Source organism: Sorex araneus, chromosome 3 (assembly GCF_027595985.1).
Source record: "Sorex araneus isolate mSorAra2 chromosome 3, mSorAra2.pri, whole genome shotgun sequence".
In the NCBI taxonomy this organism is placed as follows: Eukaryota; Metazoa; Chordata; class Mammalia; order Eulipotyphla; family Soricidae; genus Sorex; species Sorex araneus.
Genome location: NC_073304.1, coordinates 53,754,888 through 53,771,876, shown reverse-complemented (window position 1 = coordinate 53,771,876; position 16,989 = coordinate 53,754,888). Strand labels below are relative to the sequence as shown.

At 40.1% G+C, this 16,989-nt stretch overlaps 1 protein-coding gene across 1 annotated transcript in view; it reads left to right on the top strand.

Annotated features, from left to right (window-relative positions):
• The window catches only part of FANCM (FA complementation group M), a 45,993-nt gene continuing 29,004 nt past the window's right edge, over nt 1–16,989 (top strand). The window contains exons 1-9 of the mRNA XM_055132360.1: nt 1–663; nt 1,474–1,646; nt 3,414–3,491; nt 6,184–6,342; nt 9,020–9,151; nt 10,599–10,731; nt 11,530–11,652; nt 13,136–13,219; nt 14,327–14,511. Coding sequence (XP_054988335.1) covers nt 144–663; nt 1,474–1,646; nt 3,414–3,491; nt 6,184–6,342; nt 9,020–9,151; nt 10,599–10,731; nt 11,530–11,652; nt 13,136–13,219; nt 14,327–14,511 — 1,587 coding nt within the window. The 5' untranslated portion in view covers nt 1–143. The remainder of the gene's footprint in view (nt 664–1,473; nt 1,647–3,413; nt 3,492–6,183; nt 6,343–9,019; nt 9,152–10,598; nt 10,732–11,529; nt 11,653–13,135; nt 13,220–14,326; nt 14,512–16,989) is intronic.

Here is a 16,989-nt window from a genome sequence, read left to right as displayed (position 1 = left end):
GTAGAAGTGGTTGTTGCAGTCTCTTCCTCTGCTTTCTACTCCTTTGCGCCAAGCAGACTAATCCATGGGGATCGGAACGGTGGCGGTTGAAGAGCTGCCGCCACTGCTGACGTCTGAGAGAAGTGTTTGGTGGCGGTGGCCTCATGAGCGGACGACAGAGAACACTTTTCCAGACGTGGGGCTCGAGCATCTCCCGCACCGCCCGCTCCCCGAGTTGCAGCGGTGAAAGGCAGCGTTCTCACCCGGGCGTCTCCGGAGCTGGCGGCGCCCCTGCAGCGGCCGAGGCTGCTGCTGGCTCTCAGTCGGAGTCGGACGATGATGTGCTGCTGGTCGCAGTGTACGAGGCCGAGCGGCAGCTGAGTCTCGAGAATGGCGGCTTCTGCAGGTCGGCGGGCGCCTTGTGGATTTACCCCACCAACTGTCCGGTGCGAGACTACCAGCTGGACATCTCCCAGACTGCTCTTTTCTGCAACACGCTGGTGTGCCTGCCCACCGGGCTGGGAAAGACCTTTATTGCCGCCGTGGTCATGTACAACTTCTACCGCTGGTTTCCTTCCGGCAAGGTGGTCTTCATGGCACCCACGAAACCTCTGGTCACGCAGCAGATCGAAGCGTGCTATAGGGTGATGGGTATCCCGCAGTCTCACATGGCTGAACTGACAGGTATTAGGGGTGGCATGGGAGGGATCACTGTCACGGTCATCCCGTTGTTCATCAGTTTGCTGGAGCGGGCACCAGTAGCGGTCTCCTTTGTGAAACTTGTTGTTCCTCTTTTTGATATATCGAATGTGCCACGGGGAGCTTGCCGGGCTCTGCCATGCAGGCGGGATACTCTCAGTAGCTCGCCGGACTCTCAGAGAGGGATGGAGGAATCGAACCCGGGTTGGCCGGGTGCAAGGCAAACGCCCTACCCGCTGGGCTATCGCTCCGGCCCTGGTTGGGGGAATGGCCAATGTAAACTTAAGAACTTGTTTTCCGCTGGATAATGAGCTCAAGGAATTTCAGACCTTTGTGGACCATGCCCCCAAGATCACGCTATGTTTACCTTTCGTCTTTTCCTTAAAAATATCATCTGCTAAATATGATAGAAGCAGAAGATCATCTGCTTTATTCCGCCTTAAGAGAATCCATCTCTTAGTTTGTCAGAGCTAGATTAAAAGATTACATGGGTGTAGTCCATGGGTAAGTTGAACTTGAGGTTTCCTGATTTCCCCAGGATTTCTCAGTTGTAGGATGTGTTTCTCTTCAAATCTTTATGCGATTTTGTAGGACTTCTTTAAAGACGATCTAGTTGTGGTCTTCCTTCAGAACCAATTGTGACCTTTGAACCACAACAGAGCTTTAAAATGTAGTATTCCCTTCTTTGGCCACATTATTCTGAAAAGGAGAGCAAGAACGCATTCTGGAAAAATATTTTTATATTTTTTTTACAAACAACAGTTGAATTTAGAATGTAGGTTGTTTTCTTTACAGGATCCACTCAAGCTTTCACCAGGAAGGAAATATGGCAGAGAAAGAGAGTCCTGTTTCTTACACCCCAGGTCATGGTAAATGATCTTTCTAGAGGAGCATGTCCAGCTGTTGAAATAAAATGTCTAGTTATTGATGAAGCTCATAAAGCTCTTGGAAACTATGCTTATTGCCAGGTAATATTTTGTTTAAAAGTATCTTGTAATATAAATATTTTTCTGTAGCATATGGGGGGCTAATTTTTGAGGGAAGATATTGTTGATAGTAACCTTATGAAAGCTTTCTATCACTTTACTTTATCCATCCAGATTGATGCCTCTGGTCTTTTTTCCACAAAAAATTGACAGATATAGACTTTGAGAGCCTATGTTTAGTTTAAACAGTTGCCTGAAGTCAGGCATATATATGTGTGTGTATATATATATATATATATAGGGACTAGGAGAATAGTCTAAGGATTTACACTGAATATGCAGTACCATTAATTTCTTGACAGCTAAAACTGTACTTAAAATTGTAGTCAATATTCTTATAAAGATAACATATTGCATGTAACATACCTAACATAGTACCTTCTGAGAAGTGGAAAATAGAGAAATATTGAAGAGCTAGATCATGAAGGCATTTTGTTTGGGGGCACCTACTCAGGGGCTACTACACACCGCTCAATGTTTGGGGGATCATGTGGTGCTGGGGTTTCCTCAAACAGAGCATGTACTTCTTCCTTTTGTGCTATCTCTCTGTCTGGCATTTGTATTTTATGTTTAGCAGTTTGAAAGGAGGTGGAGACACTGAAAAATATTTAGGAGCATGATACTTAAGAAATGAAGAGAGGTACATGGCTAACGGCAGTGTACAATCAGGATTAGGAGGAAATGAAGATGACTCCCAGTTTCCAGTTTGGGACATTGTGAGAATGTTGGTGCTGCTAGCTAAGAGAGGTAGGGAGGGAGTTGGAGAGGTAGTGCAGTGGATAGGACATTTGCTTTGTACATGGATGATACATGACCCACATCAGATGCCTAGCATCCCATATGTGGTCCGTGAATTCTGCCAGGAGTGCAGAGCTGGGAGGAAGTCTTTAGCAGAGCTGGGTGTGGCCCCAAATGAATAAAAACATGTTCAGGAACCAAAGGACATTATCACTGCATGGAAAGATAGGTTATGTCATATATATTGAGTTTCAGGTGTTTGAGAGGAATCTAGTTGTAGTTATCCAAGTAGTAGTATATGGTAGCAATAGTGATCTCAGTAGAGAGTTCTTGGCAGATGATGCATATTTGGAAATTAGAGCATATAAATATCAAGACTACAATAGTTGGTGATGCTAAGAAGTAGAGGATCAAATCTCTTATTTATTTCAGAGTAGAATTCATCACATGTTTGTGAATTTGTAATTTCATTGGAGATTTTGCTTATTTTTAACTTACTAGCATGGGGTGGAGGAGTGGGGGGCATTAGATCACACCTGGGCAGTGCTCAGGTGATACTCGTGGCTGCTCAAGAATCACTCCTAAAGTGCTCAGAGAACCATATATGTGGTTGAATCAAACCAGGCTTGGCTACTTGAAAAGGCAAGTGTCTTAACAAAATCATTTGTTCTTGATATGATTAATGTTAGTTCCAACTAGACCAGGGTTTTTTTTAACTATTCCACTCATGACCTTTCACTTGAGAATATTTTTTCTTTTATGACCAGGGTATATAAAATAGGTATACAAATTAGAAACTTACTGAAAATAAATCAGAGCTTATTTTTAGACAATTTTTCACATCCATCACTTTCAGTTACTTTACGTTGGTTTCTGACCTACGGTTTTAAGAAGCTAGCCACTAGGTCATAGTTATCTGAGCAGTGGCTTGCTATTATAATAGGCTTTTAAACAGAAGCTATCGTTGTATTGGATAAATGAAATTAAAAAACTTTTAAAATATTTTTTCAGGTTGTAAGAGAATTAGTCAAATATACAAATCACTTTAGAATCTTGGCTCTTAGTGCTACACCAGGCAGTGATATAAAGGTAAGTAAAATACTTTTTCATTTACTTTTCTTGTTTGTTTTTGGGCCACACCCTATACTGCTCAAGGCTTATTCCCGGGAGGGTTTGGGGGCCAATATGGAATCTCAGGGATTGAACTCTGTGTGCAAGGCAAGCATCTTACCCCAATGTGCTATCACTCTGACTCCTCATAATGTTTTTTGTTTGAGGCTATGTCCAGAGGCTTTACTAGGTATTTGCTGCTTTTTTTTGAGGGGGGACCTCCAGAGTGATACTTGAGGTTTTGGGGGCTCTCCTGATAATCCCTGACCAATTTGGTTGGAAGTTGAATGCAAAGGCCTGATGCTGTAAGGACCCTGCTGTACTGGCCCACAGTGATGCTGGTGAGGGTGGGGTGTGGACCAATCTGGTGCTTGGAATCTAACTGGGACTGGCCAAATATAAGGCCTGGGTCGGGGCTGGAGCAATAGCAGGGCGGGTAGGGCATTTGCCTTGCATGCAGCCGACCCGGGCTCAATTCCCAGCATCTCATATGGTCTCCTGAGCACCGCCAGGGGTAATTCCTGAGTGCAGAGCCAGGAGTAACCCCTGAGCATCACCGGGTGTGACCCAAAAAGAAAAAAAAAGAAATTGATAAGGCCTGGGTCTCAACCCTTTACTCTCTCTCCTATTTTCTTTACTAGATTTTTTTAACTCTTAATTTCTAGACATATTCAGTATCTTACTTTCTTTCCTTTTCCCTTCCCCCGCCCCTTTCTTTTCCTGTTTTCCTTTCTTTAATTCTTCTGTGTTGCATTTTGTTTTTGTACCACACCTAGAGGTGCTCCAAGAAACTGTATTTGGGATTTGCTCCAGGTTCTTATCAGGGAAATCTTTCAGTGCTGTAGATGAAACCTGGGCTTGTGATCCAGCTCTTTGCGCTGTCTCCCCATCGTCTTTCTTAGCCTTAATCATACTATCAGTCACTGTCACTGTCACCCCATTCCTCATTGATTTGTTCGAGCGGGCACCAGTAACGTCACTATAGTCTAATGGTTTGCCAGTAGTTATAATAGTAGATTATATGGTTTTCTCTTGGGTTTTTGTTTGTTTTGTTTTGGAATCACATCTAGCTGTGCTCAGGATTTATTCCTGACTCTGTGTTCAGGGATCACTCCTAGTGGAGCTCAGGGAGCCATATAGGATACCAAGGATTGAAACCAGCTTGGCTACATACAAGACAAGCACCCTATGTGCTGTACGATCACTCCAACACCAATTTTCTACTGTCACTGTCACTGTCATCCCATTGCTCATCGATTTGTTTGAGCGGGCACCAGTAACGTCTCTCATTGAGAGACTTATTGTTACTGTTTTTGGCATATCCAATACACACGGATATCTTGCCAGGCTCTGCCATGTGGGCTCGATACTCTTGGTAGCTTGCTGGGCTCTCCGAGATGGGTGGGGGAATCGAACTCGGGTCGGCCGCGTGAAAGGCGAAAGCCCAAGTGCTGTGCTACAGTTTTAAAATTTTATTTTCTATATTAGTTTTGGGTGAATGAAATTTAATACCAGATATTTTTTCATGTTTTATTGATTGAAATAAAAAGCATTATATTAACTTATCGATTATGATATAGGCCCTACACTGTTTGTTTCTTAAATCAATTTGTAAAGTATTCCCAAATACATTTGTGTCCTTCAATAGTGGTAACAATTTTTTTGTTTGTTTTTGTTTTGGGACCATAACTGGTAATGCTCAGGGTTTGCTCCTGACATTGCACTCAGGAATTACTTATAGGGGGTGCTGGGGATCAAACCCAGCTCAGCTGTGTGCAGAGCAAATGCACTACCAGCTATACTCTCTCTTGGGCACAACACATTTCAGTTCTGTAAGCATGCACAAAATCCAGACCATGACAGGATTTAGTGGGTAAGAGTGCTTGCCTCCATGTCTGAAGCACTAACTTTCATTCCTGGAAAAAAAAAGCAGAAGAAAAATTATTTGCGTGGTAATGAAGAAATCTTGTTTGTAGGTCTGGTTCTAAAATTGGCATAATTGTATAAGATTGGGGGTACTTCGTTTTACTCAGTAGCCTGTCTGTATACTAAAAAGTAGATGAGCGATTATCTCATGAACACTGGGAGTTACAAAATGTATTTAAGAAACTTGATATTTATTGGTATTCTTATTTCTTGAGAACTTGGATTGAAGAACCATGTGAAAGAAAAGTCCTGATATGACTCATTCTTTAAATATACGTGCATATACATATTTACATAATATAGTGTTGCTTTTTCTTTTAATTTCTGGTTTGGGGCTATACCCAGTTGTGCTCAGGGATCACTCCTTGCAGGCTTAGGATGCCAGGCAAGTGCTCTATTCCTGTACTATTGCTTCAGTGCCCCTTCATATATCACTTTTAATGATTTTTAAAATATATTGATAAATGAGCAATTTGTTTTAAAATTTCATAGACATTTTATTTCTGTTGATGACTTAAGAAAAAATATATATATATTTTTTGCTTTTTGGGTCACACCCAGCGATGCACAGGGGTTACTCCTGGCTCATGCACTCAGGAATTAACTCCTGGCGGTACTCAGGGGACCATATGGGATGCTGGGAATTGAATCCAGGTTGGCTGAATGCAACCTACCCACTGTGCTATATCGCTCCAGCCCCCTCAGCAAAAATTTTTAACATGTAATTTAAAATAATTTTGTGTAGGCTGTGCAACAGGTTATTACTAACTTGTTGATTGGGAAGATAGAAATTCGTGCTGAAGATTCTTCAGATATTTTGCCATACTCTCATGAAAGACGAGTTGAAAAGCTAATTGTTCCCCTTGGTGAAGAACTTGCAGCCATCCAAAAGGCTTATATCCAGGTAAGTCATCTTTTATTATTGTTCAGCATTTTGATAACTGAACTAATAAGCTAATAATTTCCATAATAGATTCCTGCTGTGAAAATAAGTATATCATTTAATAAGAGTTCCTTGAAAATTTTTAAGTGATCAACATGTTTAAGTTAAAAAAGAGATATAAAATTTGGCCATTTCTAAAGCCACTAATAGCCTAATATTGTTTTATATTTTTTTAAGTAAACAGTTTCATTGCAGTACAAAGAATATAGGGCTAGAAAGATAGCTCAGCAGGCTGGATGTGTGCTTTGTATACAAGAAACCGGGGTTTAATCCCTAGCCCACTTGGGCCCCTGAGCACTGTCAGAGCACAGAGCTGAGGGTAGCCACTCCAGCTACTCCAGCCCACCCCGCCACATACCCGAGTACCTCTGGTTATGTGCACACAAACAAAAAACAAAAGCAAAGTAAAGCAAACACAGGAAATAAGTAAATACAAAAATGTAGTAAATGATAATTCAGTGTGTTTTTACATAGTGCACAGAGGTACCGTGTACTATGTAAAACAGCACAGTAATTAGTATTCATGTTTAATCTGAACCAGTTTCTTTCTTTGTTGTGAGTGGGGTGGGAAGTCATACTTGGTGGTACTGGGATGGGGTACTCCAGGGACCCTGAAGTGCTAAACCTGGGGCTACACGTGCAGAGCATTTACTGCAACACTCTGATCTGTCTTTTCAGCCCGTCCTCATTGAGTTTTTATTTTTTATTTCTTTTGTTTGGTTGGTTTTCTGGGGGGATGGGGGCACACCAAACTATGCTCAGGGCTTACTCTTGGCTCCATGCCCAGGGATCACTTCTGGAGGGCTTGGGGCTCTTTGGGGTACTAGGGATCAAACCTGGGTCTGCAGCATGGAAAGCAAGCACCTTGCCTGCTATACTATCGCTCTGGCCTCCTCACTGAGTTTATAAAAATTATTGGTACTGAACTAGCAGCATTTGTTCTCACTTGGTGGTATTTGGCAGTGTTGTGATGCATGTTGTCATTATCATGACTGGAAAAGTAGAAAGTGGAATTATTTCTGGCATTCCAGAAATAGAGTCAAAGAATGGAGGCTGCTTAATAATGCTCTTCATTTCTCATGACAGCCTCCCACCTACTCATAATCTCCCAACAAAAAAGTTACTAAAATCAAACATAAATATTGTAGTTGTGGAATAATTACTTTAACAAGAAACCTGAAGTAACATGGTTTTTTTGGCATGAGGCCACTATTGGGCCATACCAGGTAGTGCTTAGGTCATTGGGAGTTTTTTTTAAGATTCTCTCTCTCTCTCTCTCTCTCTCTCTCTCTTTTGTATGTGTGTCTAGAGAGAGAGAACAAATGAAAAATGAGAATATATAGTGATTTATTTTTGCCTTACAATACTACAATATTACTCTGTTTTAGGTTCTTAAATACATTTTTAATCATAATTGAGTTCAACTTTTATGTATTATTTCTTTCCTCCCATTGAATGTAATGGAGCAGAGAGTTTATTTGCATTGGCTATCATATCCCTAGCATTTATATGATATATGCGTAAATGTTTCTTGAGAGAATGAATTTGTTTTAGGGCCACACCTAGCTTTGCTAAGGGCTCATTCCTGACCCTGCATTCAGGGATCACTCCTGGAGGGCTCAGGACCATATAAAGAATTCAGGGGGTTGAACCTGGGTTGACCACATGCAAGGCAGCTGTAATACACACTGTACTTTTGCCCTGGCTCCTGAATTTCCATTTCATTCAATCAGTGACTTTACTTGTGTCAGCCACAATATCCCTAGCATTTAGAAACATGGTTGATAGCACTATAAATGTTAAATATTTCTTGAGAGAAAGAACTGAATAATGAAATATACTCAAGATATTTTATTTAGTCAGTAGCTTGCAATTATTTATCTACATTTTGGGGGATGTAGCCATAGTACAACAGGTACTATGATGTGACTGACCTGGGTTTGATTCTTGGCTCTCCATAGAGTCCTGAACCTGCCAAAAGTGATTCTGAGTGCAGAGCCAGTAGTATTGAGCACTTTTGGATGTGGCACAGTGCTCCTCTCTATAACCCCCCTTGAAAAAGCCCCCAAATCCAAAAAACTACGTGGGTTCCAGATTTTGTTCTAGATATATGGAGAAACAAAAGTGAAAAAATTAAAAATCCTCCTTTCTGTGTGTAGGTTGGAAAGAAGAGGGATGAAATAAAAAAATTTATGTTTATAAATTGAAATTTGTTCTAACACTGTACAGCTTCTGATCTAGTTGGTATCTGGGTATAAATTTTCTATTTTTATTCTTTGTTTACTTAAATTTATCGGACATAAAAATTTTACTTAATAGAGTCCAGAGCAATAATGTAGTAGATAAGGCTTGCACATGGCCCACCTAGAATCTATCCTCAGCATTCTTTATGTTCCCCCGGGCACCACCCGGAGTAATTCCTTATTGCAGAACCAGGATTATTATCTCATTATATATGCCATATACCATAGCTCATTATCCCTGAGCTATGCTTGGTGTGGTGCAACCTCCTCCCCCAACCCCCATTTTTTAAAATTTAATATATCAGCCTTGTTTTAACATGTAAGGAGATTACTATATTTGGAAAAAAAATTAAACAGCAAAACAAGCTTAAAATAAATTTATTTGATATTCACAGATTTTGGAAGCATTTGCCAGTTCTTTGATCCAGAGGAATGTTTTGATGAGAAGGGATATACCCAGTCTCACAAAATACCAGATAATTCTGGCAAGAGATCAGTTTAGGAAAAATCCATCTCCAAATATTGTGGTAGGTATATATTTTTTCCTTCTTTTTTTTTTGTTTTGTTTTGTCTTGTCTTGTTTTGGGGCAGTGCTCAGGGGTTATTTCTGGCTCTGTGTTCAGGGGTAAGCCTTTGCAGTGCTCAGGGAAGCATATGTGATTGTGGGTCAGCAGGATGTAAGACAAGTGCCTTAACCTCTGTTTCATCTCTCCAGCCCCTGTGGTAGATATTTAAAATATTGTTTTGAAGTTCTCTTTGGTTTAAGCCTGTCACTGTCACTGGTTTAAGCCTAAAAAAAAAAAAAGCATCATACTGATTTTACACATTTTTGTATTGTATAATGTTTATAACAATAGTTCCTATCCCTGAAATGTTACGTTTACTTAGTTCATTTAAATAATATGCTTATGACAGTATCTGGTGCTCAGTGTCATGTATACTTGATGTAAATGTTAATGTTAAACTTTGATTATGTTTGTCTTAGTGTAAGTAATATTTAAAAAGATTAGCACATATGTGACTCATTTTTGTAGTGTATCTCAAATATGTCTAGTTCAGTTATTAACTTATGGTAAGTATTTATGCATATTAATTTGTTTTTGCTTTTATTTTTGGGCCACACCTGGCAGTGTTTGGGGCTTAAATGTGTTTCTGTGCTCAGGGGTCACTCCTGGCAGGGCGTGGAGAACTATATGGGGTGCCAGAGATAGAACCCGGCTCTACTTTCTCTCCAGTTCCTGCTTGTTTTTTTTTGTTTGTTTGTTTGTTTTTTTAAGAAAAGCAAAAACACTTTGTTAAGTGTTTTCAGGGACCATTTGTGGTTCTTTAAAAACAGTAACAAGTCTCACAATGGAGACATTACTGGTGCCCATTCTAGCAAATAGATGAACAATGGGATGACAGTGCTACAGTGCTCAGCAGTGACCTCTACTGTTGCTATGTGCAGTGATACTTAGGGCTTATTCCTGTCTTTGCTCAGGAATCAGACTTGGTGGGCTCAGGCGACCCTGTGGGGTGCTGGGACTCAAGCTCGGGTCAGCCATGTTCAAGAAAAGCACCTTACTTGCTATACTATATCTCTGACCCCCAGTGTTCCCTTTTAATTATTTTCTCTTACTGTTTTTATTTTATATTTGGTTTTTGTTTGGGGGGGCATATTTGGCAGTACTCAGGGCTTACTGTGGCTCTGTGCTCAGGAAACACTCTTGTGGTCTTGGAGGATCATACGGGATGTCAGAGATAGAACCTGGGTCAGCCACATGCAAGGGAAATGCCCTTTCCACTGTACTATCACTTTGGACCCTAATTATACTCTTTAAAATGTAAGGGTTTTTGTTGAAATAAAGTGGTAAATTTTATGTGGAAAATAAATTCACATAAAATGGAAATATCCAATGGAACTGAAATTTTATATGCAGCATGTTTCTTCAGTTTTTTTTCTCTGGTTAATTTGATATATTCTTGCTTTTCTAGGGTATACAGCAGGGGATAATTGAGGGAGAATTTGCCATTTGTATTAGCTTATATCATGGCTATGAATTATTACAGCAAATGGGAATGAGATCTTTGTATTTATTCCTCTGCGGAATTATGGATGGAACTAAAGGTAAATTATGATGAAAAAAATTTAAATAATGATGTATTATATTGGTAATGAATATGTAAATAGCTTGGAATAGTTAACATACTTTATTTGTTTGGCTTTTGGAGCGGCTCCTAGCTATGCTCAGAGCTTATTTCTAACTCTGTGCTCAGGGACTATTCCTGGCAGATTTGGAAGACTATATGTGGTGCTGGGGACTGCACCAGGTCAGCTGAATTAGGACCAAGCACCTCTCCACTGTCCTATCTGTCCAACTTAATTTTTTTAATTTTTAGAGTGTGACAGATTAGGTTTCTTTTTTCTATTAGTCTTTGAGCTGTACCCGGTGGTGTTTAGGGAAACCTCTCTCTTAGGTTCTTGTCATTTTGATTACAGTGTGTCTAGATCCTTTTCTGAGTTTATTTCATTTGTCACTATTTGGGTCTCCTTGATCTGTGCATAAAAGTCTCTTTTTAATTGGAGAAGTTAAACTCTTCTTTCACCAGCTATTCTTTCCCCCTTCTTTCTTTCCTTCTAGGAGTTCTGTGGTCTGGAATTTGTTCCTCTTGATATTTTCAGGTTATCACATTGACCTTGGTAAATCCCTGGTTGACCTGGTTTTGATCCCCACTCAGCATCCCTTATGGTCCCACAGTCACTGCCAGGAGTGATCCCTGAGCACATAGCTAGGCATAAGCCCTAAGCACTGCTGGGTGTGGCACCAACACCACAACAAAAAAATTTAGAAACTTTACATTTAATATACAATTTAGTTTTGTCATCTGGTATGTTTGTTTGTGAAATCTTTTCTAATTTTTGTAGGAATGACTCGGGTGAAAAATGAACTTAGCCGAAATGAGGACTTCATGAAACTCTATGATCATCTAGAAGGCCTGTTTGCATCTACACATACTTCAGCAGATGGCATTGCTCCTATCCAAAAAGGTCTAGATTTTTTAATAAAATTTTATTTTATTGTGTTTTATTATGGTCAATTTTGAAATTTTGCCCCACTGATCCACATATCTGTCTATACTTCTTTATATTTCTTCCGTTTGCTGAGGGGGCAAAGGGTGAGGGTGTTTGGGCCACTCCTGCTCTGCACATGGCTTCGTTCTGGCTTTGTGCTCAGGGATTACTGATGCGGTGCCTGGGAGATCTCATGTTCTTCTGGGAATAGACAGGGATCAGCTGCCTGCAAGACAAGTGCCTTAATCCCTGTACTATCTCTTTGGACCCCTATTTTCTCATATTTTTCTAGCAACAGAGTTTTTTGAGGGGGCAGGCAGGGTGACACCTGGTGGTGCTCAAGGTTTACTTCTGGCTCTGCACTCAGTGATCACTCCTGACCGGGCTTGGAGTCCACAGGGATGTCAGGTGTTGAACCTAGGTCAGCTGTGTACAAAGCAAGTGCTCTGCTCATTGTACTATGTTTCTGCCCGCTCTAGTAACAGAGACCTTTTATATGCTTAAAGATTGGTTGTTTTTTTTTTTTTTTTTTTTTTTATGTGTGGGGTGGAAGTGTGAAGCCAGTCACAGTGGTGCTCAGGGATTGCCCCTGACAGTGCTCTGGGGATCATGCTGTGCTAGGGATGGAACCCCAACCTCTTGTATTCGAAGCATTCACTCTGGTGAGCTGTTCGCCACCCTTATTAATTTTTCAAAATTTTTTTTTCTTTTCCTTTTTGTGTTGTTAAGAATAATGAATGGAGGTCGAATTAGCTTGATTATGGTGCTTGCATACTGGTCGGTGCTCACCGTGGCTCACCCTTTGTATGGCACTCACACGCACTTGTTTGTGGTGTACATCCCAAACAGCAGAGCCCCTGGAATTGCAGTCTGCACAAGAGAGGGCACTGCTGGGGACTGAATTTAAGACCTCTCGTGTCAGAACTGTTGATGGACTTGTAAAAATTACTGATGAACTTCCAGATTTTATAGCTTAAGATATATATCTAAGCACTTTGTCGGTTTGTTTAAATAGATGAGCTATAATTTTTACTGGTAGTGTCAATCCTCAAAGCTTCCCCAAACTGATGTTAGTCTATATAGCTTAATATATATATATATAGCTTAATGTATCTATTGTTTACTCTGCTTGCTGCTAATTCTTTTTGGGGCTTTGCTCAACTGTAATTTTACTAAAAAGTCTATGTGTTGGCTAGAGAGATGGCTCAGCAGGCTAAAGCATAGGATTTGCATGCAAAGGCTTAGGTTTAAGTCCTCTGCAGTACATAGACCCCTGAGCACTGCCGGGAGCAACCCTAAGCACTGAACTAGGAGTAGCCCTTGAGTATCACTAGGTATGAGTTTCCAGTCACCTCCCCCCGCCCAAATAACTCAGTTTTATAAATTTTAACAAATTTATTTTGAGAAGGAAATATCTTAATGTAATTATGGAAAAAATGCAGATTTTTCTATTTTGCAGGAGCTAAAGATAGATTTCTCTATAGTCATCCAAAGTTAAAGAAATTAGAAGAAATTGTCCTTGAACACTTCAACTTGTGGAATGGTAGGTCATATTTAGTAGCATCAAGGTGAGACTGAGGAACTAAAATGATGATCATTTGTTTGTGCTAATGGAGAATTAAACCTTACTGCTGTGTATCGTGAGTAAATAAAAGTTTTTAGAAATTTGCCGAGGACATGAACAAGAAAAACTGTGAATGTAAAGAATAAGATATATCGCCAGGGAGTTCCCTCAAAGGGCCGGATTCATTCAGAATACTCACATTCGGTGTCCTCTGAGCATCACTACAAGCAGCCATCAACCACTACAGATGTGGTCCAAATGCAAGAAAACAGCACAGCAATAACAAAAGAATACGTTATTATGTGAAAGAGAAATGCCTTCCTGAGACAATATGAGGGAAGCAGAGTGTAAAGCTATAATAAGGGTAGGAAAAAAATAAACCAAATAGTCATGGAAGAGTGCTCATTTATATGGGATGGTAGAAAAATATTGTCTGTGCGGTGATGTTACCTGATGGAGTTAAGGGAGCCAGCATGTCACCTCCTGGTAGAGGATCATTTCAGACTGAGAATAGAAGATTTACAGACTGTGAGGCAGCAGGGTACTTGATATGATTAAGGGTCAGTAAACAGCATAATGGTTGGTGTACTATAACGAGTTAAGTGTGGTAATCAGTAATCTGGGAAGTTGAAGAGGATGCTAGGAGCCAGAACATAAAAGGTGACAGACTGTAGGGTATACCTGCAGTTATTGTTGAAAAATTTGAGAGTATCACAGTTTCAGAAACAGAGTTTGTATAGCCTGTATTAAGACAGGGCCTTGAGGGGACAGAGAAGGGAGAGAAAGATTCGTGATATGATGAGAGCTCCACTGTCTGTGTCTCTGGCTTAGAGATAAAGCATGAAGTGAAGGACTGGTCAGACGTGATTCAGTAAATTTTTATTTGATTTTGTTTGGATTTTATTTTATGACAGTCCATGATTAATAATATTTGAAAAGGTAGAAAATCAACAAAGATTTAAGATGCATTTAATTTTTCAAATAACCACTTCATTAATATATGGTTTCAGGTTTGTCTTTTGAATTAGTTCTCATCTATAGGTTTTTTAAAAAAAGTTGTGATTATGATTATTTTTTATTATATAGCTCAAAACACTTCTGAAAAGAAATGTGATGAGACCCGAGTTATGATATTCTCTTCATATCGAGATAGTGTTCAAGAAATTGCAGAAATGCTTGTACAACACCAACCAATTATTAGGGTGATGACTTTTGTTGGCCATGCCACCGGGAAGAGTATGAGGGGTTTTACCCAGAAGGAGCAACTGGAGGTAATAATTTTTTTTAATAATGGAAATATAGACAAAATTAATTAGCTTTGTACTTAAGCTGCTTTTTTAATTTACTCGCTAATAGGCCCCTTCTGAAAGATAATTTTATAGCATACATATAGGTATTCTGTTGTTCGTTTGATTTGGGGCCTACACAGTGGTGCTCAGGACTTGACTCTGAGCTCAGGGCTCATTTCTAGGCAGTGCTCAGGGGGTCTTATGGGGTTCCAAGGATCGAACCCCAGTCTACCACATGCAAGCAAAGTGCCTTACTCACCGTATTGTTTCTATGGCCCCTAGGTATTTCGCAAAACACCTTGTAATTATAGTCGCTAACTTGCAATCTTGGATTTACCACTTAACAAGTTTATTTACTTCCAATGCCTCATTTTTCCCTTATCTGGAATATACTTAATATAGTTGTAAGCACTAGCACGTTGACACCAACACCTACTATCCATGACTCACACTTGGATGTGGCTTAATACAAATTATAGTGTTGGGGCCAACGTGTTAAGTGCAATTATATTGTCAATCTTAAAATAAATGTTTACTGTTGCTTATTTTAAGTTACTTTAGTTATTTATTGCATATAATGAGAATATCTCTTTGCTCTCTTATTTAAAAATACTTAACTTTAAAAATATGATCAGAGGCTGGAGAGATAGTACAATGCTCAGGGAACTTGCATGCAGCCAGCTGGGTTTGATTCCCCAGTGCCCCATCTGATCTTCTTAGCCCACTAGGAATGATGCCTGAGGATGTGCCAGGAGTAAGCTCTGAGGACTGCCAGGTGTGGCCAAAAAATAAAACAAAAGAAAAAAATTAAAAATTAAAATGTGGTCAAGAGCCAGAGCCATTGTACAGTGTGTATGGTGTTTGCCTTGCATGCTGCTGACCTGGGTGTGATCCTTGGTACGCCATTTGGTCTCCTGGCCACAGAGCCAGGAGTAAGTGCCGAGACACTGCCAGATATAGCACAAGAACCAGAAATTAAAAATAAATAAAGAATGTGGTCAATGGAAACCTTGCTGGTGTTTAAGATGGAGTTGTGCTATCAAAGGATTATATGTTTTCTAAGTCCTGTGATGAGATATTCAGAACATTTTATACAGTCTACATATTTTACAGGTTATTTATAGCTCTATGAGAAATCAGTAACTTTTTCAGTGTCTAATTCATTTTGGCATGTTCTTTCCTCATTACGCCAACATTTGCAAAACAAAGAATCTTATTATTTAAATATCTTTCACATACTAGTCTTCATTACACGTATAAGAAATTTCCCCTCCCCCTTCTCTTCCCAACAGCTTGGTCACACACTTAGTTATAATTCAGTTGTGAATTGCTCAGTAGGGGTTCATACATTTGTTTGTGGTACTGGTACACTTGTACTCACTGGAGGTTGTGCATTTTTAGTTGTGCTGCTGGCACATGATTATAATGCAGCTGAAGAATGTACAATGTTCTTGTGATGGGGATCTCAAATAGCAGTTCTACATGGATAGTTTGGCATTTCGGGCTGTGCAGGGAATTGAACTTGAGGCTTCAGGCCTGCAAGGCAGCCACTCTACCATCTCAGCTATCCCAGATTCCCCTCGCTGTATTTTTGGTTTGTTTTTGTTTTGAGTTCACACCTGTCTGTGCTCAGGGCTTGTTTCTGGCTGTGCACTCTGTAGCACTCCGAGAGTCGAGGGAACTATATTTGATGCTAGGGATCGAAATTAGGTCGGCCACATCAAGGCAAGTGCCTTACCCACTGGAGATAACTGGAGATAAAGTCACCGAAATGGAGGACCATATAACCATTTCTGTTCTCGTAAGTGACTTTCATTTTGATTATTTTTATTCTGAGTGAGTTGAGAAGAATCCGTTTGGGATGTTTGGATCAGAGGAGGGACATGGCTTGATTTATATTTAAAAATCACACTGATTGCTTTTTAATACATTACTGAGGAACAGAATGGGCAATTGGAAAGGAAGACCAATTAGAGACTTATCACAATAATTCTACTAATGATCATAGTGGCTTGGGTGAGAGTGGGAGTAGGGAAGGTTGTAAGAAATAGTCTTACCTTTGTTCTTTTAATTAATTTATTTATTTTTGGTTTGGGGTCCATACCTGCTAGTGCTTAAGGCTGACTTCTGGCTCAGCATTCAGGGGTCAACTTGGTGCATTTGGGGGACTGTACGGTGTGCCAGGAACCAAACCCAGTTCAGCACTTGCAGCGCAAGTGCCCTACCAATTGTGCTATCTTTCCAATCCCTGTTCGTTTGTCTTTTGTTTGTTTGGGGGACACATTTGGTGTTGTTTGGGGGCTTTTCCCAGCTCAGATTTTGACATGTCGCTAGCAGGTAGTGAGGATGGGGAGGAAATCTTGAAAGTTTGAAGAAAGAATAGAATATAGGAAAGTTTTCTAGGTGAATAGGAAGAGTGTGTATTAAAGGGAAAGGGAATAATTTTCAGTTAAGGCAAAG